Source organism: Acomys russatus, chromosome X (genome assembly GCF_903995435.1).
Source record: "Acomys russatus chromosome X, mAcoRus1.1, whole genome shotgun sequence".
Taxonomy (NCBI): domain Eukaryota; kingdom Metazoa; phylum Chordata; class Mammalia; order Rodentia; family Muridae; genus Acomys; species Acomys russatus.
In genome coordinates this window covers 38,473,405-38,500,302 of record NC_067169.1, presented here as the reverse complement: position 1 = coordinate 38,500,302, position 26,898 = coordinate 38,473,405, and the positions used below count along the sequence as shown (strand labels likewise).

The window sequence follows — 26,898 nt, the reverse complement described above, 5'->3', positions numbered from 1 at the left end:
CTACCTATTTTGAATTTACCATCCTCTTTCACAGTTGGAGGATTTGCAGAAAACTTGCTTGAACTGATGAAAATAAACAGCAGTAAATTTTCTCATCTGCTTTAATGCTAACATTATCTTGCTGCCTTTCCAGATTTACAAACTCAACTAAATTTTCCAAACTGCTAGCATTCCTCTCCTGCCCTCACCTTTTCAACTTATTATTTCTACAATGTTATCTCCCAAGATCTCAAGAGATGATGCTTTTCCTGAAACATCAATTTCATTATTTCTAGGTAACCAACCAAAAGACTGGAGACTAGAAACTAGCTGTACCCAATGTACTGATTTCTTTTTTTTTTCTTTCTTTTCCTTCTTTTTTTTTGGGGGGGGAATTTTACTTGTGGGCTAAAGCTAGCTCACCTGCACAACTGTCTTTTAGTCACTGAATGATTTACTTAATCACTTAATGAATTTCCATTGTCTAGATCTCTGAAAGAACCTCTAAGTCTGACAGCAGGAGGCCACATTCATGGATGACAATAGTGGGCCTTTAGTTCCCAGAGAAGCTTTTCAGGTTGCCCCAGTTCCCAACTAGCTAGATTCAGCCATTTATGTTTACAGCCTGACTCTGGAAGGATCTTCTTTTTACATACTCATCTCAGCCAGACCAGTGCTTTGTGCTTTCAAAGCTTCGGCTTTCTCTTCAGTTAATTTCTGTTGTTTTCAGAACCAGCCACAAAGTCCTTCCAACCACTAGCTATTGCCTGGCTTTCATTCAAATTGCTCTATGAAAACAGTTTTCCATACTTTTTCAGCTATCAGGATTTTAGACTTCATCTTTTACATTTGAAGGGAATGGTTGTGACACTAAAATGATTGCCTCTGTACAGTTTCCCTGAACAGATGGACATCCATACTCAGTCTCCCCATGGTATTTCATTAGGTGGAAATTATACAATTTACAATAGCCAATTAAGTGATTTTTAAGCACAACATTTGGGTCTGGATATTAAGTTTCGAGGTTAAAGATTCACACTTGAATTTACAAGTCTCGTTGTGATGAGAAAAAGAGGAGAAATGAACTAGCCAAAGAATTAAGGGACATGGACCCCAATCTCTTTTTTTCCCTTACTTTATAGCTCTGGGTATCCTGGAATTCACTCTGTAGAATAAATAGGCCTTGAACTCAGAGATACACTTGCCTCTTCCTCCTGGAGTACAGGAATTAAAGGCATGCGCCACCACCTCTCTGCTGCCTGGGACCTAAATTCTTATCCTTGCCAGAAACAGGAAATGCCCGTGGTTCTGTCCAGGCCAGATGCCAGAAATTCCAGAACTGTTGAGATCTCTAGTTCCTGATGTGCTTTCTTGCTATCTTTCTTAACAGCTATTTGGAAACTAGTCCTGAGGGTCTGACTGAAAGTCCAAATGGATGGAGAGAACATGACATCTTGTGGGTAGGCCAACTGCATGACAAGTTCATAGCCTTTCCCATGCCCATACATCAACCAAGAAAAGTCATAATAATTCCTTTTGTAGCAACTCTTCTTGGAACCTATGCTTTTTTGTTTGTTTGTTTTTTGTTTTTGTTTATTTGATTGATTGTTTGTTTGTTTGTTTTCTGAGACAGGGTTTCTCTCTCTAGTCTTGGCTGTCCTGGACTTGCTTTGTAGACCAGGTTGGCCTCGACACACATCGATCCACCTGCCTCTGCCTCCTGAGTGCTGAGATTAAAGGCGTGCGCCACCACGCCTGGCTGGAACCTACTCATGTTATATAGAAGCCCAGCTTCTTTCCTTTAAGCTCTTACCTATAAACCTCTAACAACACCTTCCCAAAACCTCACCTTCCTTTGAAATTCATTCAGTGGGTTAGGGAAACAAAGAATTAGGGAACCACAGATAGGGGCAGCCTTGGTGGCCATTGGTTTTCTGGGGTCCTAGATCGTTTCCTTCTCTTTCCCTGAGATATAGTCCACTGGGGTAAGAAAAACAGCATTGCTTTCAGAGACCCCATATTCATGAGAATGTCAAAGTAAAAATGGAGCTAAACAATAGCAAGAGTGGGAACGAAAAAGAGTCCATCCAAGACTGCTGAAATAAAGAGATGGGGGAGGAGAAAAAGAAAGGGGAGAGGGAGGGCATAGGGAGGGAGGAGAGATCTAAATATATAATTCAGTTCAATTTTGAATATCAAAACATGAAGGAGTTTCCAGTCATGGTGGGAGGCAGTAGTTAGAAAAAATTTCAGTAAGAACCATCAGAGACAAGAGATTCTAACTAACCCTATATATCAGGGTTCTTATGGAGGACAGGGCAGGGCAATCAGCATACCTAGGAGGGGAGGAGAGGATGGAAATCCCCAGCAGACACTGAGAATGCTAAAATGACTGGGCAGGGTTCTGGATGATCTTATAACATACACAGATGGGCTGAGGAGAAGTCATAGAAGCCTTACTGAAATTTGGTCAAGGCAAAGAATCCACACAAAAACACAGAACAGCACCTAAAGGGAACTTCGAGCTCAAAACAGGCAGTATTCCAACGAACATTTTTAAAGTTAATAGAACTGAAAAATTTCCACATAAGCTGTGTTATTTATAAAACAGTGATTAATGTCTAAGCCCACAAGGCTTATTTGAGGCAAGCTTAAATAGAGAATATATAATAAAAATCTAATCTGAAATACTGATAAAATAACAGTGACTGATACATCCAAACAGAAATCTCATTTTCTTTTCTTTCCTTTCCTTCCCCCCCCCCCCCCCTCCCGGCCGCCACCACCACCAGAGGAGAGGGGATCAAAACTCTGCTTCCAGAGTGTAGCAATTAAGGCATGTTTTCTTTCTTTTTTTTTTTTTTTTGAGAGATTTTTTTTTTGTATGTGTATGAGTGTCTTGTCTGAATGTGTGTCTGTGCACCATATGTGTACAGTGCTGGCAGGGACCAGAAGAGAGCACTGGCTGCCTTGGGAGTTACAGACAGTTGTTACCTGTCATGTGGGTGCTGGGAATGAAACCTTAATCCTCTGGAAGACTAACAAGTGCAATCATGACACTATCTTTGCAACCTCAAGTCATGTTTCACTCTTAAAGAAGATGAAGTCAGGCATACTGACATGCACCTTTAACCACAGCACTCAGAAGGCAGAGGCAGTAGGATCTCTGTGAGTTTGAGGCCAGCCTGGTTTAGATGGTGAGTTCCAGGATAGCCAAAGATACATACAGACATCCTGTCTCAAAACACACACACACATATACACACACACACACATTCATACTCACATATACACACCACAAAAAGAAGAAAAGATAAGTGAGGGAAATGAAGACTTCTGAAAAGATTATACTGCTTTAATTTAGCTGACATCTGGGACAATAAATGCTGGCGATTGCTAAGGGTTTAACAACATTAGATCGTGAAAGACCTTCTTTCTGATTTTGTCAGGTTTAAGCTGTTGTTGACATCAATTCTACATTTGACTTTCCTTCAAATAATATAATTTCACACTGTTATGGGTGAATCATAAGAATTCTACTCTAGCATACTTCTTAGAGCCTAAATGGGGACTTCTTTGTGTAAAAACGCCTAACAAAAGTCTGAAGACTCCCTCAAGAATCAAAAATTGAATTGAAGGGAGAAAGAAACAATCAGCCAAAGAGAGTACTCATTGGCAGGAAAGGTCCCTCCGAGTTAATTGACTGTGACAATTAGCTTAATATTCCTTTCCAAAATCTTTTGCTCTAGCCCTTTTCTACTGCAAAAGCTAGATAATCTCAAGTTACTAATACAGCAGGGAATGCCATTCAAAAAGTGCTGGCCAATGTTTGAGAAGCTATCTGAAGGGAAGCAGTTACCAGCCCAAATTAAGACAGTCTCAGAAATGTACTCCCTTTCTCTTCCTCACACTCATCCTGAATGGCTAGGACTAAGGACTTACCTTGCTTGTAAAATGCTTGCCAAGCTTTTCATGGTACGTATCCCTTGGACTACTGTTTTTATATAAGTGAGTATATACCGTTTGTCTCTTTTTGCTTCTGGGTGAACTCACTCATTATGATAATTTCTAGATCAATCCATTTGTCCACAAATTTTGGGAATTCCTTGTTTTTAATAGCTGAGTAGTATTCCATAGTGTAAATGTACCACAGTTTCTTAGTCCATTCTTCTACTGAGGGACACTTAGGCTGTTTCCATGTTCTGGCTATTATGTATAAAGCAGCTATGAACATGGTTGAGCATATGTCCCTGTTGTGTGGTAGGGCATTTTCTTTACTTACCAAGAAAGTGGGTCATAGGAGAGGACATCCTATTGAGACTTTAGCCGAGAGTAGCATGGAAGAATAGGTAAATAGTAGAACCCACAGGGTCCTGGGAACCTACAAGAAGAACTTTATGACAGGAAGATCTGGGTCCTGGGGTCCTCCTCAAGCTAAGGCACCAGCCAAGGAGAATATAGGCATTAAACTTTGAACCCCTACCAAGACCTAGCCGACGATCATGATATTCTCCACTGTTGAGTGGAGAGTGAGATCTGACTCTCACACAAACCCTGGTGTCCCTTTTCTGACCATGTCCCCTGGATGGGGAGGCCTGGTGTCACTCAGAGGAAGGATAGCAAGTTACCAAGAAGAGACTCGATATTCTAAGAGCATATATAGGGGGAGGAGGTCTCCCTCAATCACAGACATAGGGGAAGGGAGAAGGGGGGAAGTTGGAGGGAGGGAAGAAGGGGAGGAAACAGGGGAAGGGCTAACAATCGAGATGTAATATGAATAAATTAATAAAAAAAGGAAAAAAAATGCTTGCCAAGCATGTGCAAATTGCTACCATCTAACCCCAGAGTCACAAAGTAAACAAGGAAGTCACTGCCCATAAAAGGGTACAGGAAGATAGACAGAGGTCCCGGTCCCTGGTAACACCAAAGAACTCTTCCACTTTTTCGTGGTTGTCTACTGTTTATCTCAACATTTCTGGCTAGGCTAAGCGGATTGTATCACCCATCCTCTTCAGTTCTGCTTGAGGTAAAGAAAAGAAGTCAGCAGTAAAAAGAGCTGAGGTGTGGGTCAAGGCTCCTACACTTTACATTAAATGGCAGGTCAGCGGAGCTGTTAATTAATGCAAGAAATTATGCTATGGTAAATAGGTGTAGCACTTCTCGAGAAAAAAGGAGATTGGGGCAAGGGTATGGGGGAAACCCAGGGTCTTGCTTATACCTGGCCAACACTCTATCACCACTGAGCTGCAACCTGAGTCCTTAGCCATCAATTTCAAATGGAATAGTCCCAAATCTCATTTTCCCCAGATTTAAAACAAGTATTCAGATTTTAAAATATATAAGTTATTTCTCTAGATATGAACTAAAATTTACAACTAATCAAGTTTCGATTCACTCTTTAGACATATTCATATGCTAATCTCTTCAATGGCACAGATGTCCTTGAAATCAAATAAAATTTCACCTTCAGATAGCATTATTCCAAGAAAAAATTCTGGTGACTTTTAACTATTAATATGTTTCTGTTTTGAACTTCAGATTTTGTTCGTTCATTTGTTTATACTAGAGAGTGAACCCAAAGGTTCATACATGTTAAAAACAGGGTCTATTACTTAACCACAGCTCCAACTCTAAAACACTACCTTAAGGTGGTAGGTAAAGCACATTGTTTTAGAGAAGCAGAGGCAAGTGGAACTCTGAGATTAAGACAAACCAGATCTACATAGTAAGTTCCAAGATAGACAAATCTAATGAATTAGTAAACAAGTAGCAAGACAACAGAGAGAACTCTAGTATTGTGATCTAATCTTTATCTGATAGTGTAAGTTTCAGGATCTGATGCACAACGAGCACACCCTGCCTGTCTCTCTCCCTCATACACAACATCAACACACTTTCCTCAATACCATCCCTTCCAATACTTTCATGAATAAAATGTATGCAAAATGAATATAAGTACAAGTATGGCCCAAATTACCACAGGAAAAACAAATTTAACTATTTTGAAAAAAAAAACTTATGCGACATTTCTGCCTTAGGCTAGTACTCACACTTTAATCTTATTAAGGAAAAAAAATGGGGTTTTGTGGTATTTTTTATTGTAGTTGTTATTGTTGAGAACTGGAAGAAGAAAATCTGTCGCATCTTTAAACATGCATAATTAGTGCAAGATAACACACTATATAAGATAATTAAGATATAGAAACAGAGAAAAATACTTTCATTCCTATGTTTTGCATACTGCAGGTGGGGAAGAAAAAGATGGAGTGCCTCAAACTGCTCATACACATGGTGTGCCATATACAAATAAAGTATGTGACAGAAACTACTGCTTTATTTGCTGGGCTATATGTACATTTTCTGGAGACTCAAAACTAATGACTAAGTCCTGCTAAACACACTAATTTATATACCATTTTTAAAAAATGACCAACCCCTTACCAATTACAATTATGAAATTTCATCAATGGCAGGATTTTTACTTCAGACATCATTAGATATCAGATTTTTCTGTCCTCTGACATGGACCACGATGTTTTTAATAAAGGATACCCAAAAGTTCCATATTTATATTTTGGTGTATCTGTACAAAACAAACTCCTTCCTCATTCTCTATCTCACTTTCTCTTCATTACCTGTCTTCCTCCCTCCTCCCTCTTGTGATTGGACTCAGGGATTAGGAACACAGAGGTCACATGTATTAAGTGAGCACTGCTCCATTCTAGACATTCTTCTAAACCTCAGCTCAAGATTTCACTATCGCAACTCTAAGGAAGTTCCTGATACAAACAGTAGCATCTCTCAGTTCACCAGCTAAGTCGCAAGGGGCAGTCTAAGTATCACACACACTCATGAGTTTCACTGTCCATAATAGTGTCCCCTTTCAACTTTTAGTGACCATGTCAAACTTTACCCCCTCTAGCTTTATTTACCTTATATTTGACAGAGAAGAGGGACCACAATCCCTTTCATTACTTCTTTCTCTTTCCGTAACATGTTCTCTGTCTTTGTGAGCCAAGATAAACTCTCAAGCAGGGCACACTGACACTGACACAGGTTCTTAATACCAGCACTCTCCCAGCTGAAGCAGGGGGATGGTGAGATAGAGTCTAGTTCAAGGCCAGTCTATGGTACACAGCAATAGGGAAGACCTATAGCCATAAAAAAAAAAAAAAAAAAAAAAAAAAAAACGAAAACAAAAAACCTGTGATCGTAGAAGACCAAATCTCTACCTCCTAAGTAGCCTGAGTCAAGTATTTGATTACAATACCAGAGAGCTGACTAACACAGCCGGGAATCCAATCAGCATGTGAGTAATGGACAAGCCCCTAGAAAGAGCATTATCAGGGCAGGCCAAGGGTGAGATGTGTGGGGAGAAACTGAACCATCATAGAATCCTTCAAAGGAAAAATAAGAACCACAGGGAGAGAAAATCTGGTCAGTGGGGTAGCACAGTGACCAGGAAGGTAGCTGGAGCACTAACAAAGAAATATTTCACTTTTCTTCCTTAGAAATCCCTGCAGTGTACGACTTATCAGCAAACAAAACAAAACAAACACAAAACAAAAAACCAAAAAAAAAAAAAAAACAAAACAACAACAACAACAACAACTTTTCCCCACAGAAACAGGTAGCTGAGTTCTGTTATGTGGAGAAAGACTATTAGACACTGAGATGCTTAGTAAGGATCTGACTTGGACAACTATGATCACAATTTACGGCACATTCTATTCTGAGTTGAAAGAAGCTAACTTAGAAATAAACCAGGACTACGTGGAGAAAGACTATCTCGAACAACAACTAAAGTTTGGAGCACAGCCCAAGGGTAAGTTCAGAGAGATCTCAATCTTTTCTCAAGTCAGGAAATGTTCTTACCTGACTGCTAAAGGATTTAAGAGGCAAACAGGAAGTAAATTTTTATGTGGTTATAATTTGTCTCAACTTCCTATTTATGAGTGTTTTCAGGGCTATATCATATATATATATATAATTATTACATAATTAATCATATATATTTAATATATAATTTATAATTTGCATTAAATAGGAAAACGAAAATGATGTAGCACCTTACAACTAAGAATCTATTTTAAATGTTTCATCTTCCAAATGTAACTTGTTCTGCCTTCTCCATTCAGCTCGGAGACAGGCTCCTTGACAGAGGCAGAGAACAAAGTACAAAGGTTCATTTCCAAGCCTACTCCTTGGGCTTAAGGGCTTCCAATTCACCCCAGTTTGAACAAAGGAGCCGAGGAATTTATTTACCCTTCACTAGTATCTAATGGAAAACTAATTTCCCAGAAAACCATCGGGTCTAATTTTCCCCCATTACAGCAATTCTTGGATTCTGGGATCTTAAGATTCACCTTCTCCTGAACGACCCTGACTTACAAAGACATGTGTGTCTGACATGGATTGTGTTCTAGAAGTTAGAGAGTATGGATATAATTTTTTAACATAAAGAATGGCAGCAGTCTAAAGATGAATTAAGAACTCAAGTACCAGATATTGCTGTAATGGGGTGAGCATATAAAATAACTCATTTCTGTACCTAAAATGATAATATTTAATTTCCAGTTGGCATAATGAGTTGTTTGTGAAGTTATAAGAATGAGTTTACATCTATAAAACTTTGAATGATTGTCCATTTTTATTTGAAGGCCATTAGTTCCAGATATGAGCCACCTTGCATTTATTTCTGGTTTTCTGACTTTTGCAGGCCCCAAGATAATTTTTCACAGAATGAAGTTTTACTCATAATCCAGTCAGATTCTCTACAAGAAAGAAAAAAAAAAGCTTCTAGCTTAGTAAAAATGGTGAAGGTATAAATGAACAAAATTTTACATCTATTTTATTATTACCATATTAAGAAGGGCATAATTTTATATGTATAAGTTTATCTATAGAAACAGAAACTACATTACTAAGCAGATGTGGTGGTACAGGCCTTTAATCCCAGCACTCAGTAGGCAGAGACAGGCAGATCTCTGTGAGTTCAAGGCAGCTTGGCCTACTTAGAAAGAGCCTGTCTTAAAAAAAAAAACAACAACAACTCAAAACAGTACATTACTAACTGACTTCAAGAAGTAAAACTACAGGGCTGAAATCAGAAGTAGAAGGGACCTTACTTTTCTTCCTATCTTCTTTTAATATTTTAATCAATGTATTTTATGTTTTTGAAAGTACTATTTAACTGTCTTTTTTCTACATTATTTTGATTTATTCCAAATTGTTGCTTTATTCAATGTCTTCCAGGAAGGTACCATGGGAAATAGGAATGAGAATGAAAACTGAAACGTTCTAGTTGCACCTGGTAACATAACTGTGGGGATTGAAATAATTTATTGGAAGCCTATACTCTCACACAATCATGCCTGATTTTGATATCATATCTTAATAAAAACCTAAGGATTAAGGATCAAATCCACATGACACTAAAGCAATTTTCCCTATATACTTAAGTATGCCCTCAATTTTCCTTATCTTCAGTTTCTCCACTTCTAAAGTACACAATAATAGAATAGTACCTATCCTAATGGGTACTGTAAAACTAAATGATACCGCCATCTTTGAATTTTCAAAAACAAGATATACCCATGATCCATATCACACTTGCTCCTTAGAAGCTAAAAGAAATTACCTTAAAATATATAAGTATTTTATATTACAAAGTGAAATAAGAACAAGAATAAATCTTTTTATCACTTTAGTGACTCTGAAATATATTTTTTTCAATTTCTTTATTCCCATCAAAATCCAGTTGTCACTTCCAAGGAAGAAAGCATAGCTTGGGAGCCAAATGATTGGTTTAGGAGTAAAAAGCCCATGTAACTTCTACCTAAACCTCCTCTGTACAATGGAAACACTATTTCACAAGATTTGGGAGACAACTAATGAACTGCCAAAATAAACCTTTTTAAAGATGAACTAAAACTAACTAGGCCAATAAAATTTACATATACCCCATATGCCCCATTTGAAATTTCCTATTTTGACAGAATTATTATCACCATTCTATGTCAACAAAGCTTTACTGTTAGAAGGTATGTTATAATTCATCCACGTTCTTTAACAATACCCACACTTTCACTACTTTTTAGGCAACTTTAAATTCCTCAGAAAATTTCTGGAGTCACACTGCTTTTTCTCCCTCTCTGGCCACTACCACCTCAATTACTACCAAAAATACTTAATAAAATAACTAATCGTTCTTTGTCCAACTATCAGGCATTCCATCAAATTTCCATTCTCTAAACAAAGAATACCACCTTCCTTCCCTTTACAGAGAAGATTTATCCACTTTCCCATTGTCAATATTATGCAATTTAAAATGTCTATAATGCATAAATTTAATTTACCTCAGTAGCACTGAGCTACATTTTTCTCCAAAATGGTGGAGGAGATCTGCAAAGAAGCCCCTCCCCAACTCCTAAACAATTCATCTTTCTCTCAAATAGGATTTTACAATGCTCAACCATTTGGACGATCCTAACTTTACATTTTATTTGACTTAAGTATTAGAAAAAATTATTTTCTAGAAAAAATTTCTACTAATTCTACAACTGTCCTTAATGAGTCAACTCCTCTTTTACTTCCTACACTTATATAAGGTGCCCTACTACTGTAGTCACAGTTATGCTAGCACTAATATTGCATAAATCTCAAATTTATTCTTCAGAAGAGACAGTACAATCTTTCATGACAGCAACAAAGAAGAAATAAGAGAAAAAGTATCTATTTTAATATGTACATGTATAAAATTTCACTCATTCCAACATATTCACCTTCTTCTCAAAAGCAAAATGTGTATTATATAACATCTTTAATAAACTGTAGTAACAGCAATCAAAGAAAATAAACATGGAATCCCATTAGCATTATGCATAATATATGCTAATCAAAACCAAAATAAAGTAAATTTCAAAAAACATTTCTGTCCTTTGGGCTCCAAGGATAGAAAAGACTTAAGGTAACTCAAGTATTGGTCACAAGTCAAGTTGGTACTGTAGGTATCCTCCACTCTCATGGGCAAGAACTTTTATCACATCATAAAGTCTGCTATACATCTAGACCCACACCAGCTTCGGTGATAGAGATAATGCATAATATTTCTTTGTATCTATCTCTTTATAACAAAGACTTCTGAAAATTGTAGGTTCTTGTGATTTATGAGGAGAAAAATGAATATCTCACAAGGGACCAGAATGGAAAACTTTCCATACCTCATAACAAATCAGCCTTTTATTAGAGGAATTAGAGATCACTGTAGATTGCCAATGTGTGTGTGTGTGTGTGTGTGTGTGTGTGTGTGTGTGTGTGTGTGTGTGTTTGTGTGTTTCCACTGGGTATGGAATCCAGAACAGACGCTAGGAAAGCATTACTACCATTGAGCCATATCTCAGTCCTAAACACATATTGTGTTTTTCATTGGAAGTGGCAGCTTTATTGGCATTGTTTTATTACAACTCTGGCTCAAACATATAAGAACTTTTAAGATGATTAAGATGAAAAGTAGAAGGATCCAGAGGGTCCTAGAAACCTACAAGTAGAACATTATGATAGGCAGATGTGGGCCCAGGGGGTCCCGCTCAAACTAAGGCACCAGCCAAGGACAATACAGGAGGTAAACTTTAAACCCCTACCCAGATCTAGCCAATGGTCAGAACATTCTCCACAGTTGAGTGGAGAGTGGGATATGACTTTCTCATGTACTCTGGTGCTTCACATTTGACCATGTCCCCTGGAGGGGGAGACCTGGTGGCACTCAGAGGAAGGACAGCAGGTTGCCAAGGAGAGACTTGATACCCTATGAGCATATACAGGGGGAGGTAATCCCCCTCAGGAACAGTCATAGGGGAGGGGAATAATGGGAAAATGGGAGGGAGGGAAGAATGGGAGGATACAAGGGATGGGATAACCATTGAGATGTAACAAGAATACATTAATAAAAAAAAGAAAAATATTGAAGTATATTGTTTGTACATTGTGCTGTTCTTTATTTCATCTGGGGAGAAAACTAAAATAAAAGAATTTGAAGTCTAGTAAAAGAAATTTTAAGTGGTTGTAATGAAAGTCATTCCCTGAAACTATGAGCCATCAGTCTCATGCAGCAGATTTTAAAACAGGGCTTTAAAGTTGCCAGTGAAAACAATATTAACTCTTGGCTATTTAAAAAAATATTATAATTTATTCACAGTACAGAAGAAGGGATACAGGGTATCCAAATGAGACCTGATATACTGTAGTCAGAAGGTAGGGGAGGAGGATCCTGCCTGTCAGAGGTCTAGGGGAGGGGAATAGAGTCGAAAAGGGAGGAGGGGGGAACAGTTAGATAAGAGCAAGGAGATTACAATGGGGATGTAATGTGAATAAATTACACATATTTTAAATTTGAAGTAATGAGTTGTTATGTGCAGGTGAAAGGTCTGCTGAGGATAGAGAATTAGGCATATGTAGCTTGGAAAAAAAATAATTGTAGCAAATAAATGCTCTCTTCACACAGCACCTCAAAAAACAACAAGAAAAACCCTGCATTAGATCAGAAAATGTAAGAACTTTATTTGATGAAATAGTTTTGGTTTTTCCTTATTCAAAAGAAAGAAAAAAAAACCTATCAAGTGTTGCAATGTTGACCATGAAAGTCATTAAAAACACACAAACATTAAGGTTTCCCTCTCAATTACAATAACATGAATAGTAGCAATGTTCTTACCCTGTCAAGAACATGATCTTTAGTCACTTTTAGTTAATTAGTTATTAAGAAAGCAAATTGGTACAGCCTTTTGAGAAATTTTAAAGCAATACAGACCAAGAAGTTTAGAAACATTATTTCCCTTTGACTCAAAAATCCCACTTCTGTGGACCAGGTATGAAAATACTTTTCACATAAGAATGTGGACCAGGTGTGGCTTAGAACAACAAAAAACGTTGAGCACAACTGCCCATTGGAAAGAATTAGTAGATCCATGTTCTTTAATTGCATCTTGGCCAGAAAATGTAACTGAAGTAAGAGGCCACAAGCCTTACACACTGAAGAATCCTGACAAGAACACAATGTAAATCCCAACATTTGGGGAAGAAAAATCACTCTGCTAACTACTCTCTTTCTGGAGAGGTCAATTGAAAGTAACAGAACAATTACTTATCTGTTTTTACAATACTTCAAACTTATAGAAATTCCACGTCTGCATTTGCTTGAGAAAGAAAAGAGTTTCAGGTAATGCTGAAAGTTTCTAAAAGACCGTAAATAAGGAAACCATGTCCTTTAGAACATTTGTGATGAGCTGCGCATAGTGGCACACACCTTTAGTGCTAGTACTCAGGAAGCTAGGGAGATTTTTGTGAGTTCCAGGCCAGCCTGGTCTACAGAGTGAGCTCCAGGATATCCAGAGCTACATTATGAGACCCTGTCTGAAAAAGATTGTGGTGGAAAATTGTTCCCCTAAATCCATAAATTAGATTTGCCATAGCATATATAGTTATTTTATAGTTATCAACCTTCTAATAATGGGATGTCTATTTTTTTAACACACTGGCTTTCTTCTGTAACATCATTTACACATAAGGAACAGACCGCATCACAACAGTTTACTTGGCTTTCTTCTTAGAAGCCTGTTTTTAACAAACCTCCAGAATCTCAAAGCTTTATCTACATAAAACAACAGAAATTTAAGTTATCTTGGTCACAAATTAGTTTTGAAAACTCGGCCAACAATTTCTACAAAACTGGTAAAGCCAATACTAAGCAGCATGGGAAAAATAACATGCCAAGTTCCTATTAAGATGCAGTCTCTTAATCTTAGCACCTACTAGGCAGAGACAGGTATATCTTTGTGAGTTCAAAGACTGCTTAGTCTACACAATGACTTCTAAGCCAGCTAACACTACACAGTGAGACCTATCTCAAAACAAAAAATAGAAAAGAGGGGAGAGGGAGAGAGGGAGCAAAAGGGAAGAGAAGAGAAGAGAAGAGAAGAGAAGAGAAGAGAAGAGAAGAGAAGAGAAGAGAAGGGAGGGGAGGGAGGAGGGGAGGGGAGGGGAGAGGAGAGGAGAGGAGAGGAGAGGAGAGGGGAGGGGAGGAAAGGAGAGGAGAGGAGAGGAGAGGAGAGAATTGAGGTTGGCAAGATGGCTTAGTAAATGCACTTGTCACCAAGCCTGACTATCCTGAGTTCTATCCTCAAAGCCCAGAGGATGGTAGGAGAGAATGGACTCCCACAATTTGTTCTCTGGCCTCCATATGTGCACTGTGGCATATACATACACACAAATATATGTATGCTTTTTCAACAATAAGAGAAAACAGATGTTAATTATTGAAAAAGGTAGGCAACAATATAATAAATACAAGCAAATATATAAAATGTACCAGAGAAAAAGACTAGAAGCAATGCTCTAAAATGTAAATTATAGCTATTTCTGGTGCTGAGATGTGAAGGTGTTTTCATTTTCTTTTTACACTTAACTGCATCTTCTAACATTTCTAGAATGGAGATATGTATTTTAAAGTTTGAGAAAAATAAAATCAGAGAAAATTTTGACACCCTCCAAAGGTCTGTTTTTACTTAAAATTTTTAGCCTCTTGCCTCAGAGCTTAGGATTCAGAAAGCATGACACAGTCTTAAACATTTACTGAAGCAAAGAACTTATGAAGAAATGATAGTAAGAGAATATCAAATTATGCACACTATTCCTTTCCTTTGTTGTTTAAATTCTAAACCCATACCAATACACTTTCCAAGGGTCTTCTCTTTCCTTAATTATGAATTAGTTGGTGAAATTAGATAAAGTTATTTTTAGAATATTAGATCACTAGGCTTTTCAGAGATATCAAATTGCCCACAAAATGTATTACTATCTCTATTACTAGGAGGCTTTATCCTCATTCTGAAGAGACTCGTCTATCTCTCCAGTAACTTCCATCTTACCAGTTAATAATCAGCTTAGGAAACCATGGTCTATATCTTTCCATTACCTTTGAGTGGCATGTGTGTTCTTCCTTAGCAAAATCTTTTTCCTTTGCTCATTCAAAGAGAGCACAGGCTACTGTGCACAGGGCATGGGTGACAAAGATGAGCAAGGCTTTCTGTTTTAAAAGATTTTTTTTTTAATTTTATTTAGTAGTGAGCGTCTTGGGCATAAAAAAACAATAAAGAAAGCAAACACTGTAACCAAATCCACAAATGATCACCATTTGTGTCTGTGCTTTGTTGTGGAGCAGTTTTGTTTGTTTGTTTGTTTGCTTGCTTTTAATTGCTACCCTCCTCTTTCCTTTTGTTGGGTCAGTTTCCTTTCAACCCAGAATGCCTTTCAATAGTACCTTATCTAAGTCAACTCAAACTCAGAATGTCCTACAAAAGCTTCTTTATTTTTTCATTCTCTATGTATTGACATAGATTATTGATTACATTATCATGCATGAAGGGCTCCTGCACTTCAGTAATTTGTTCACTGGTTTTTACATCTGCCCTCTAGCTTTTCCCTGCTCTGCTCTCCATTAAGAGAAGGTGGCTTCCAGGTAACTTTATCTAATAGGAATCATGTGCTAGAGGAGATAGAAGCTACTCTATTTATTCTTCCCTTCCCTTCCATCCAAACATCTGTCAGCTGCTTTTTCTCCTAGCTCTTGCTCCCTGGCATAAGCCTCTCCAACAGGCCTGGATTCAGATAAATGGTCCTGATATCAGAGTTCTGGGAGCATCCCCTCTTGCCACTATCCCTCTAGTTTCATGATGTCCCTGTGGCTTCTTAGCTCTACCATCCTTGAGTAACTAATTCCTCCCATTAAAATCTCTTGACTAAAAATAACTAGAGTGGTTTTCATTTTTTTGACTGGACCTTGAACAGACATCTTCCAAGTCAAAAGCTTATCTACCATCAAAACCCTGAACATATAAGTCATCTTTGGGTCTTATCCCTTTCTATCTCTGGAACCACTCCTCAGTCTACTCTCTTATTCTAAAAGTAGCACCATCAGTTAGTTAAGTAGTGGGCACTTACACTATATATTAAGCTCTGGGGGATGGTGTTGAGACATAGTGTTTCTATATAGATCAAGGTGCCCTCTAATTCATGATCCTCTTACTTCAACCACCCAAATTCTATGGTTACAAATGTGAGCTACTATCCCTTACTTAAACTCTTAAGACCATAAATATAAAGATAGGAGCAAAGAGTTATAACATTGCAGATACATGCCTAACATATTGATGAAGTCATCTGCATTCAGTTAAAAGTTCTACTGTGAATTCTTGTCTGCCCTAAATGTTGTTATTATTAATAGCAATTATAACTCCTTGAACAGTTCTTACATCAGACATTTTATCATTATGCATACCTTTAATCTCTGGAATTCTTTCTAAATTGAGTTTCAAAATTATTATTGGCTTCTTCTTTGGCCAAAGAAAACTTGCAAAAGGACTTAAATTTAACTACACATCCTTTCAGATTCAAAGTAAAGGAACTATTTTGCTGCTACAAAACACTGTCTCTAAAGCTTAACAGAATATGCATACAACAGTTTATACAGTAGATAAAACAATCTCAAAATTTAGATACCCCACACTAAGTTTAATTATAAGGGATAGAAAAGCATTAAACTAAGCAGTGGGGTTCCCAACAATTAATCGTTGGCTCTCTGCCTATTAAATGATAGTTTTTGTATTTCTTCTTCTAAAATAATTGCTAAGGAGGGCTGGAAATGCCAAGTTCTGTTGTCTGAACGTGACTTAATTGGCAAAACATAGGAACTCATCAGTAACAGTTTGTAGGTATTTTTGTTTGGTTTACTGCTCTTGTTCTGCCTCAAGGTCACATGATTTGAGTCTAGATTTATACTGTCAAAAATTAAATGTGCTGTAGAACATTGCTACTCAAAATGCAGCTCTTTTCAAGTATAGAAGCTAAGTGTATTATGCAACCTTTATATTAAGTTTTTAATGTCATAAGGTACAAACCCAATAGACTCATCTCATGGAACTGGGTACCAGACCAGAATGAGTGATGATATATATGGGTGATCAGCTATGCATGTAATATGAATGCTTGCTAGTAAGTTCAGTAGAACTCCCTACAAGACCCTCATGTTGACATGAACAAATAAATACAGGCTGGAGAGATGATTCAGCAGGTAAAGGTACTTGGCTCCAAGCCTAATGGCTTGAGTTTAATCCTTGAGACCCACAGGCTGGAAGAGACACAAGTTTTCCTTGGCCTGCACTACAGACACCCAAACACAGATGCACAAATAAATAAGACATAATTTAAAATTTGTTTTGAAGGAACAAATATAATTGCTAGTGACCATTATCAGTTTGATAAGGACTACTCTTCCCAGGACCAGAAATTGAAACATATGACTGATTGCCTTTACATTGAAATTAACACTTAGTATAAATATGTAAATCTATATGAGGACATTCACCTATGCAGATATGCGTACAAGCACACACTCACATACAACATTTTCCAAACTTCTTAAATGTCATTTTATTAGGGGGCAAAAGGACCTCCCATGAATTATGCAAGTCAAGACTCTGGAAAGGTAAACTCAGAAACACTGTCACAGACTGTCATCAATTCCTTAAAAAAGCTAATGATTCATTCCCTGTGTCATAAGGGTCTTTCCAATATTTTTAGGTCATTTTATTCCTACCATAGAGGGGATGGGCTTCAGAATTCACTATCTATTTTATGTGAGTGTTCTGACTGTCCTGTATCTCTTTTCAGCAAATCTACAGCTCCCAAGGGATATAAAGGTAAACAGACTCGCACCTTAAAAAAAAAAAAAGAAATATCTGAAATATATAAATGAGAGAAGATATGTTTTTAGATGTGTTTTCTTCATGTATAAAAATAAAACGCATAATCTTCTGCAAATCCAGCTACATAAAATTGTCCACATCTATCCCTTTTCTCCCAGATGCACATGCAACCGAATGTACCTTTTACTTGGATCAACTAAATTCCAATTTGGCAACTCTTTTAAGTTGTAAAGCAGTCAATGTCTAAGAAACAATTCTTTCTGACTTTCCTTGGGAAAGAGGCTTTGGGAAATGCAAATCAGAACTACGTTCATTTACACTCCTCAATTAGACACTTTAAATCAAATCATTTGAACAAGAAAAACGCTCTAATAAAACTTTCCATTAAAATGCCATAAATTTTGATTTTGAAGTTACATTTCCACTTTGCAAATGAAAAATAATCAATTATTCCCAATCAGTGCTGAAAGGCTGGTAAATTTTGTTTTTCCTTTTTAAGCAGGATACCAGAGGTAAAGGAAGACCATGTTAATATCGGCTATATTCTGTTTTACAAATCTGAGGGAATCTCCTGTGCTAACTATGTCAGCTCTAGAATAAAAAGTATCATTTGGGATTCCATAGCTTAATTATGCTGACAAAGCAGTTTTATAAATCATGCTAGGCATAATGGATATTCCTTTGAGAACTGTGAACTAGAAGCCATAAAATATGTGTTCAGGACTTGATTCTTCAATCCATATGTCATTACAAATATGTCATATCGCCTTGAGCTTTTGCTTGCCCAAATCCAAATGGAAAAGAGGAACAGTTACCTCATACTCTGGTGTGATAAAATTATTTTCCAAATAAAAAGCAGGAGTACACTCAACGGGCTAATAAGACATGAGATCAGATATTGAGAGTAATAGAGAACCCAGGCCATCTAATCTCCAGCTGTATCAAGGTGAAACATGATTACTTCTGAAGACTCTCTCTATATATACATTCAATAGTACCACACATATCTAATTATACTTATTATAAATATGATTATTCTGTTATCCATATCTTCTAAGCTGATGATGACAAAGTAATTGGAGTTGGGGATAGAACAATAGTATCCACAAGATCAAATCTATTTCTAGCCAGGAGTTAAGAGGAAAAACAAATATTACATATGGGAAACTTAGACCAAGGAAAAGTAAAAGAAAGCCTGAGGTCACATGCAAAATGCAATATAGATCTAGAATTCCTTTCTAGTTGGAGGCATTAGAGTAGAAAAATTAAAGGTGAGAGCAGAAGCAAGGGAACCTAAATATTTAGGGCCTTTATGAAAGGCACTTTACTTTATAAAATACGTTGAGAAAAGCATTAGGACATTCATCCAATGCAAGCAGAATGTAGTCATCCAGAATCTGCAGTTTCTGATCTAAGAACATCCTCAGGAAGGAATCCTCAATGGGATGTAGAAGCCTATCAAAAGTGATGGACATGCCGGGTGGTTGTGGTGCATGCTTTTAGTCCTAGCACTTAGAAGGCAGAGCCAGGTGAATCTCTGTGAGTTCAAGGCCAACCTGGTCTATGAAGCTAGTCCAGGCTGTAAAGGCTACACAGAGAAACCCTGTCTTGAAAAACAAAAACAAAGAGAGAGACAGAGACAGAAAGAGAGAGAGGGAGAGAGAGAGAGAGAGAGAGAGAGAGAGAGAGAGAGAGAGAGAGAGAGAGAGAGAGAGAGAGCGCACACAAACATTTTCAGTATTTCTTCCTCTTGAGCAAATGGAGGGAAGAAATACAAGAAGTTTTTGACAATGTTCCTAAGTCTATCTTTGCAGTTGTAATTTTTTTTTTTTTTTTGCAGTGGAAATCTTGGAACACACCAAGCATGTGATCTATCATTAAGCTACAGCCCTCACCCTGCCATCTCTTCCTAATAAAAGTATTCTTAGCCTCCTTGCCTAGCTAGCATTTAACTAATCCTTTTAATTAGGAACTGCTAAAGAGTCCCACCAAACACTTGAAGCTACTCAAAGGTAATGGCCATAAAGATAAGGATAAAAATTCCTAAATAATCATAGGTCTAGTTTTTTAAAACTTACTCTTTTTAATCCTTTGCCTAAGTACCATGCTGAATCATGTGTTCCAAAACCAGAGCAACATATAAGACATGCTAGACTTTCTGGAATATCAATAAAGGTAGAAAAAAAAAACACTGTTGTTTACAAAGACATCAATGGAGACCAAATAATTGGAAAATCCTATCAGAACACATAGCCTGTCTACATCTTAATAAAGTAAAATAATCAGTTAACTTTCTGAGGCTTAGTAATTTTGCCTATAATCATATTATTATCCAGGTCTTCTGTGTGTATATTACTATTATTCTGTAGAACTGCTGGTATCATTAATGCAAAAAACTCATAATTTGGAAAGGAACTATGGGGTACCACATAAAGATTTATTTTTAATTAAGTACCACAAACAAGGTAGAATAAGGTTTTTGTTTTTGTTTTGGGCTTTTGTTTGTTTACTTGGTTTGGATTTAGTTAGTTAGTTAGTTAGTTAGTTAGTTAGTTAGTTAGTTAATTAGTTTATCGAGACAGGGTTTCTCTGTTTAGCCCTGGCTGTTCTGGAACTAGCTCTGTAAACCAGGCTGGCCTCAATCTCAGGGACCCACCTGTTTCTGTCACTGGAGTCCTGGCTTATGCCACCACACCTGGATTGCTAAAATATTTTTAAGTGATATACTAAGGGAAAAAGGAAAGCTTTTTAAATACTTTCTTAAAATTTCAGAGAGGAACTTAAGTGAAATGCCAACTTTGAGAAAAGGACAGTTTTTTAATCATTTAACTACCCTGCATATAAATCAATGGTATATTAGTATTTCAAAATAAACTGCAGCGTATATTACCAGTGAACACGTACTGATTTGTAAATGCCTTTGGGAGTCACATAGAGCTTTATAACAATCATCCCATTATATTTTAGAAGTGCTGATAGAATTATGAAATTCACCTGATGGCTGAAGCATACAACTACTTATAAGAAACCATTATGAAAACATTGTCTCAAAAATGAAAAAGACGTAAGACACTTTATTTCTTTTTATATTCCAATAGTCCTACTGCTATTTTCTACTATTACTGTATTATTGTGGGTAAACATAGACAAATGTGAAAAACAAAACAAAACAACAACAGCAAAAAACAAATGCCAAGTTGTTCTTACTTACTTCTTCCTAGTGAGAATCCAAGAGTGTATTTATAAAATTATTAATGTTGTGCAAAATTTTTCTGGAATTCCAAATTCCTAATGACTATCAAACAGTTACTTTAAATGATTACCTTTTAAATTATTACCTTTTTAAAGATAATTTTTATTTTATGTGTAACAATGCTTTGCTTGTGTATATGTCTATCACATGTGTGCAGTGTCTTTAGAAGCCAGAAGAGGGCATCAGATTCCTGGAACCAGAGGCACAGAAGGTTGTATACAAGGCCCTGGTAAAACCTCAAACATCTTATGTTCTCCAACACTGATATTTTAGTTTTCTATGTGTGCATGATGTGTGCATGTGTGTGCTAAAACATATGTACATGCATGCATTTGGGTAGAATACATCTCACATATGCTTTGTAAGCACTTTACTACTGAGCTGCGTCCTTTCTCCCTTTATTGCTAAAATGTTTAAGCCTGATTGTGTGTGTGTGTGTGTGTGTGTGTGTATTTGTGTAGATATATATGTGATTGGATATATTTAGAGACTAAAAATATATCAAATAATCCTCCTGAGCTTAGAGTTACATAACTCTGCAAGAATCAAAGTGTTTAAACATAAATTACCTATATGAAAGGTATTTCTATGTGTTTTCTATGTATACTGAACGTGTGTTTGTTATATGTGACTAGCTGCTTCTGTTTTGTGTGTGTGTGTGTGTGTGTGTGTGTGTGTGTGGATTTTTCACTGCTTAAGGGACACTAAAGAATGGAGACATCAATGCTGAAACATTTTTGCTAATTGTCTAAATAATATATGTTTATTATAGAAAATCAAGAGGAAAGAATAAAAAAGAGAATATATACAGTCTATTGATTAGAGGTGTCAAAAATTAATATCTCAAGTAACATTTTAGCTCTCATCATTTAGTGCTCATTGCTAGTTTCCAGTCCTTACAAAATATTTTTGACTTCCAATTTCATACTTATTAGATATCAAGTAAAGGAAATAACTGAACTCTCTTAATGGTGACAGAGAGTACATAGATGCATGTTTAAAAGGTTGCTTGGGATTGTGAACAAATTAGTAAATGGAAACTTCTTTAGAAATGGGTGTATTTAGGAACATATTACATTGTATGTGTATGGTGAACCACTGTAAGATGTTTGAAGTGGGGTACAGAGTGGGTAAAGACAATCTTGGCATTTTAAGTATGTCACCACAGACAAGATGTTCAGGCTCTATCAAGAGAAAAGGCTAGATATGGTCTAAACATGTGATACACCTGACTACACAACCACTCTTTCTTTCGTGAGCTGAGGACATCTAAAGGCTGAGCCATTTTATCTAGTTCAAAGCAACAAGTTAGAACTAAAGGGTCACCTCTTGAATAAGGAAAATAAAAGCCAATAAATGAAAGTTAAAACCAAAGATTTCTCTTCACAGTGCTCAAAGACAGACCTTATCATCTGTGAGGAGGGGAAGAGCAATGCTGCCATTAATTATATGAGACATCACGAGAGCTGAAGGCATAACAAATGAAAATTGATCATTCCATGGATAAAAAGAGAACTGTCAGCCTAGGAATTTACCATATCATTTTCAGAAACACCATAATTTGTTAAAAAAAAAAAAAAACACCTGTCATTCATGTATATGTATTTATGACCGGTATAATAATATATGTGTACATATAATAATATGTAATAATATCAATGTGTATATCTTTATAACCAACATGGACATCCTTTACTTACTGATATAATAATAGCAATGGAATCAGAGAACTCACTAACACTTCGGTCAACTGCTAATATACCCCCAAATCCTGATGAATGCCTGAATCTCAATTCAAAACATTCCAAATTAGAGCTGAAGAGATGGCTCAGCATTTACAAGCATTCCTTGCTCTGTCAGAAGACCCTGGTTTGATTCCCAGCATTCACAAGGTAGTTCACAAATGTCTGTAACTCCAGTTTCAGAAGATCAGACACCATTTTCTGGTCTATTCAGGTAACATGGTATGTACATGGGTGTTGAGGCAAAACACTCATACATACAAAATAAATAGCATTAAAATACTCTTAAAATTTTCAGATTGAAAGGTTAAAAGCCTGTCAGGATTTCATATAAACACCCAACAAATTAATGTAGAGAAATCACTTAAATGATCACACAATGACCTGATAAACCATAGGAATTGTGATCACTGGAAAAGGGACAGAAAATCACTTTACACAACATCTGAGCTTTAATAAAATGTTCCAATAAACTGAAAGTGCTTTTCCATTCTCCTAGGCAGAAAGTAAAACTATATAGACCTTTAGGTATACTGAATTTTCAAGAATCAGTGAAATTGTAAAGTTATTTTGTAAGATCAGAGTGTCTGCTTGTCAACTGTGAATAGAAGAGTGAAGGTGCTTAACCTTGAAGAAACCTCCTGATATATTTACACAGTAAGTGGCTTGCATACTACAAATTATGTCTAAAGTTACCTGCTATTTAACCAGAAGGAAACATAGCCATGTCCTTACCTAAAGACTGGTAGAGCTCTGTCATTTTCGGATGATCCCAACAAGTTGTTTGGGTCTCGTGGCTGAAACACAAAATATAAAGACAGACTTTAGAATCTAAAATGATCAATAGCAAAAGAAAGACAAATGGCTTTAATTCACATTGCTTATTCCAAGGACTTTGATCGAGTAGTTTAGACTATGTTGCAAGCAAAAAAGGCTCCTTTGTTTTCAAAGGGAAAAGCACTACTAACATGATTAGTTCCAGGATTTGTTTGTTTTTCACAGCCACACATTGAATGCACTACTGTTTTTTTTATAAAATTGACGTTGACCTTGCTATAAAAATCAGTAATCAAATATCAAGATGGCCTCAGTTCTCCACTGTGAGACATATGGAAAGGAAAATAACAGTTTTCATTCAGCTTTGTCAGTTCCATAACTACAAATCACCTAATTTTTCATGTGTTTCCTTGGCCCTTTTTCCATTATTTTTTCTTCTCCATGGTCAAACCTCATATTGGTGACACTTGTATTGCATTTTAGCTTAAGTCATATCCAGAACCCAATGAATATATCCCATCATTCCTCCTTCCCATTACTTTTAGAATGTCTTTTAAACTCAGTACTTTATACACCACCCCACATCTTCCTGTATTTACTTAGACCTGAATGAAACATTCACATTTCTCTAGTTCTTAAAATGTGATTGCCTACTATTAGCTCCTGCCACAAAAGGAACAAAACACCTTTGTTCCTCATTCAATTACATGAACAAACCCAGGAGAGATAACTACATATACTTTTCCTTACTTTGGTCCATCTACATAAATCACCATAGCATCATATTTCCTGTTTTCAGAGATTACATGGTGAGCTTTTATACAATAAAATGGAGCTTGGAACAATATTTCAGCATTCAAATGCTGAACCTATTTACAATCTTTTAATAAGAAAAATGAGGTCCAGAGAGGGGAGAGAGAGCTTAAATCTGGGCATTTCAAGTGGACCAGAAAGTACAGAGGCCCTCACACAAAAAATTATTTGGGGAAGCAATAATATAAAATGAACTCAACATAGGTTTTGAATTTTAGGGCTTTACAGCCCAGAAGTAGTGTAATTTGATGAAAGTTTACTCACCTGGTAAATAAGCAAAGGATTACGTGACATTGAGAAAGAATGCATTTGAATACATAGTCATTTTGCTATGGTGTGGTTCCCAAGATACCATCCATTACCATACAGATGTGGGAGCTTAAGGATGATCCTTCTCAAAGAGCAAAAACTATATTCACCATGTATTTGGTTAAACAGGAGTCAAAAGGAGAAACATTTCAAGTAGTTGATAAATATAATCATAAATATTAAGAAATGTGAAAATTGGCTAAACAGCACTACTTCAAAGACCATGCACCCTGTGAGATTTACAGGGTGAGCTGTGAAGGCTACTGGAATCAGTTTGCAAGAAAATGCTCACTTGTGAATGGCTGTCTCACTGCCTTCCAAATTTGCTCATTTCTGTTTTACTTTTCTGCAGAGAAAATTCACATTTGAAGAGTGTCAATCAGAGCCATCAGTTTTGGAAATATAACAGAGTAACATGGAAGTCATGGGGACTAAGAAGAGCAGATACTTTAGGAAGGTATGGGAAAGCCCATGACCAAGTTGGTTTATAATGTAGAGAAGGGGTAGGCGGGACTGGTACTTACTTTATATGCACAGCACAAGGAGGCTGCAGCTTGCAGCTTCATGGAAAAAAAAGTGCTGCCTGTTCTCGAATGATTTGTAGCTCAAAAAGTGACTGTGCCTACCAATTCCATAGACAAGGGCTCCATCCTGAATTCCAGCTTCCTCCCTTTCCAAAGCCCATCAAGATGTGAGCACCAGTGAGAGGAAAGGAGAAAAGATGAACATATCCATACATACAGCCCTTACTAGACACACAGTGCAATAACAAAGTACCATCTCCAGGACATTGCGTCAACATATTTAATGGATCTGCAGGAAACTGTTTGGCTAAGCTGATAAACCTGACCAGGCAGCAAGGACACACAACCACTCTGAAAAGCATCCATATGAAACAGATTTCAAATAAGAGAAACAGGGCAAGAAATGTGCACAAACAATTTCCAATGAATTCCACAGACAGAGAGCCAACAGGAGCTTGATGTCGTTCCCCATACCCCATGTCAAACAAAACAAAACAGAGCAAACTCATGTTTATCAGTACCTACCCTTCTAGCCTTATAACGGCTGTTATTGAGCAAGTTAAAAATTATGAAACAGAGCCAGGCGTGGTGGCGCACGCCTTTAATCCCAGCACTCGGGAGGCAGAGGCAGGCGGATCGCTGTGAGTTCGAGGCCAGCCTGGTCTACAAAGTGAATCCAGGATGGCCAAGGCTACACAGAGAAACTCTGTCTCGAAAAAAAAAAATTATGAAACAGTATTAGAAAGTATATCTTATTCCATTGGTTTCCAACAAACTTGGAATTTCCATTGTGAGATAAGAAGCTGCTAGCCCTCATTCCACCCTTTTGCCTTGTACGTTTGATAGATACTATTCTCCCAATTAACCTAGGATTATAGAGTATTGGAATAAAATAGGTAAAAGAATTACTCAAATGATTCTCCTAATCAACTTTTCTCTTCCTCTCCTTCAACACACAAACCTTTCCTTTTCAAGAAATACAAAGTAACTAGAAAAGCAGACTTAGATTTCACCTTTGCAGTCATAGCTTCACTCCAACTGCAAAGCAACACTAAGAGAAGGAAGGGCAAAGATGAGGAGAATAAAGGGTGTGACTGATCTTCAAAATCAGAAAGAAAATCTTTTCATCATTTAATATTAATATGCTTAGCAACACAGTTGAATGAGCCTCACATTGGGGAATAAGGAAACCAAAAAGTCCACTTCTCTCCAGGTGGGAATTTTGTACCTGGGGTGATATCAAAGTCCTACAGGGACACACTAACCTCCTCTCTCAAAAGGCAGGAGGACACTGATAAGTACAAATTTACTTAGCTCAGATCTATCTATATTCTGTCTTGAAAGCACACCGATTAGAGAGGAGGGAGAGATGATCAGCTTAGATTTTTACAGTGGCATTTATTACTCTGTGACAGTCTTCAAAAAAGTAAAAAATTTTCACCTTCAATATGGACAACCCACATTTACCTGGAATATATACAGCTACTATAGAAAAAGAAGCTGTGCTCTTTAACACATCCGGAACACACCCTTCATATATATACCATTTCCAACAAAAGAGGCTATTCTGAAACCTGTTCACAAGTTATTGGGTACATCTTTGTTCAGCCTTGCTAAGAATAATGATGTTTAATATAGACCACAAGTCTTCACATATATCAGCATTGACACTGAGTACATTGACAATCCTGAAAACCTTCCTCAAAATTTTAAAGCATGCTATTGATTTTGGTCCCACAATT

The 26,898-nt window shown here is 36.9% G+C and overlaps 1 protein-coding gene across 17 annotated transcripts in view; it reads right to left on the bottom strand.

Moving 5' to 3' along the window:
- The window catches only part of Dmd (dystrophin), a 2,465,896-nt gene that overhangs the window by 126,226 nt on the left and 2,312,772 nt on the right, over positions 1-26,898 (bottom strand). For all 17 annotated transcript variants that reach the window (XM_051140917.1, XM_051140916.1, XM_051140911.1 and 14 more), the window contains one exon: positions 23,469-23,530. In XM_051140917.1, coding sequence (XP_050996874.1) covers positions 23,469-23,530 — 62 coding nt within the window. The remainder of the gene's footprint in view (positions 1-23,468; positions 23,531-26,898) is intronic.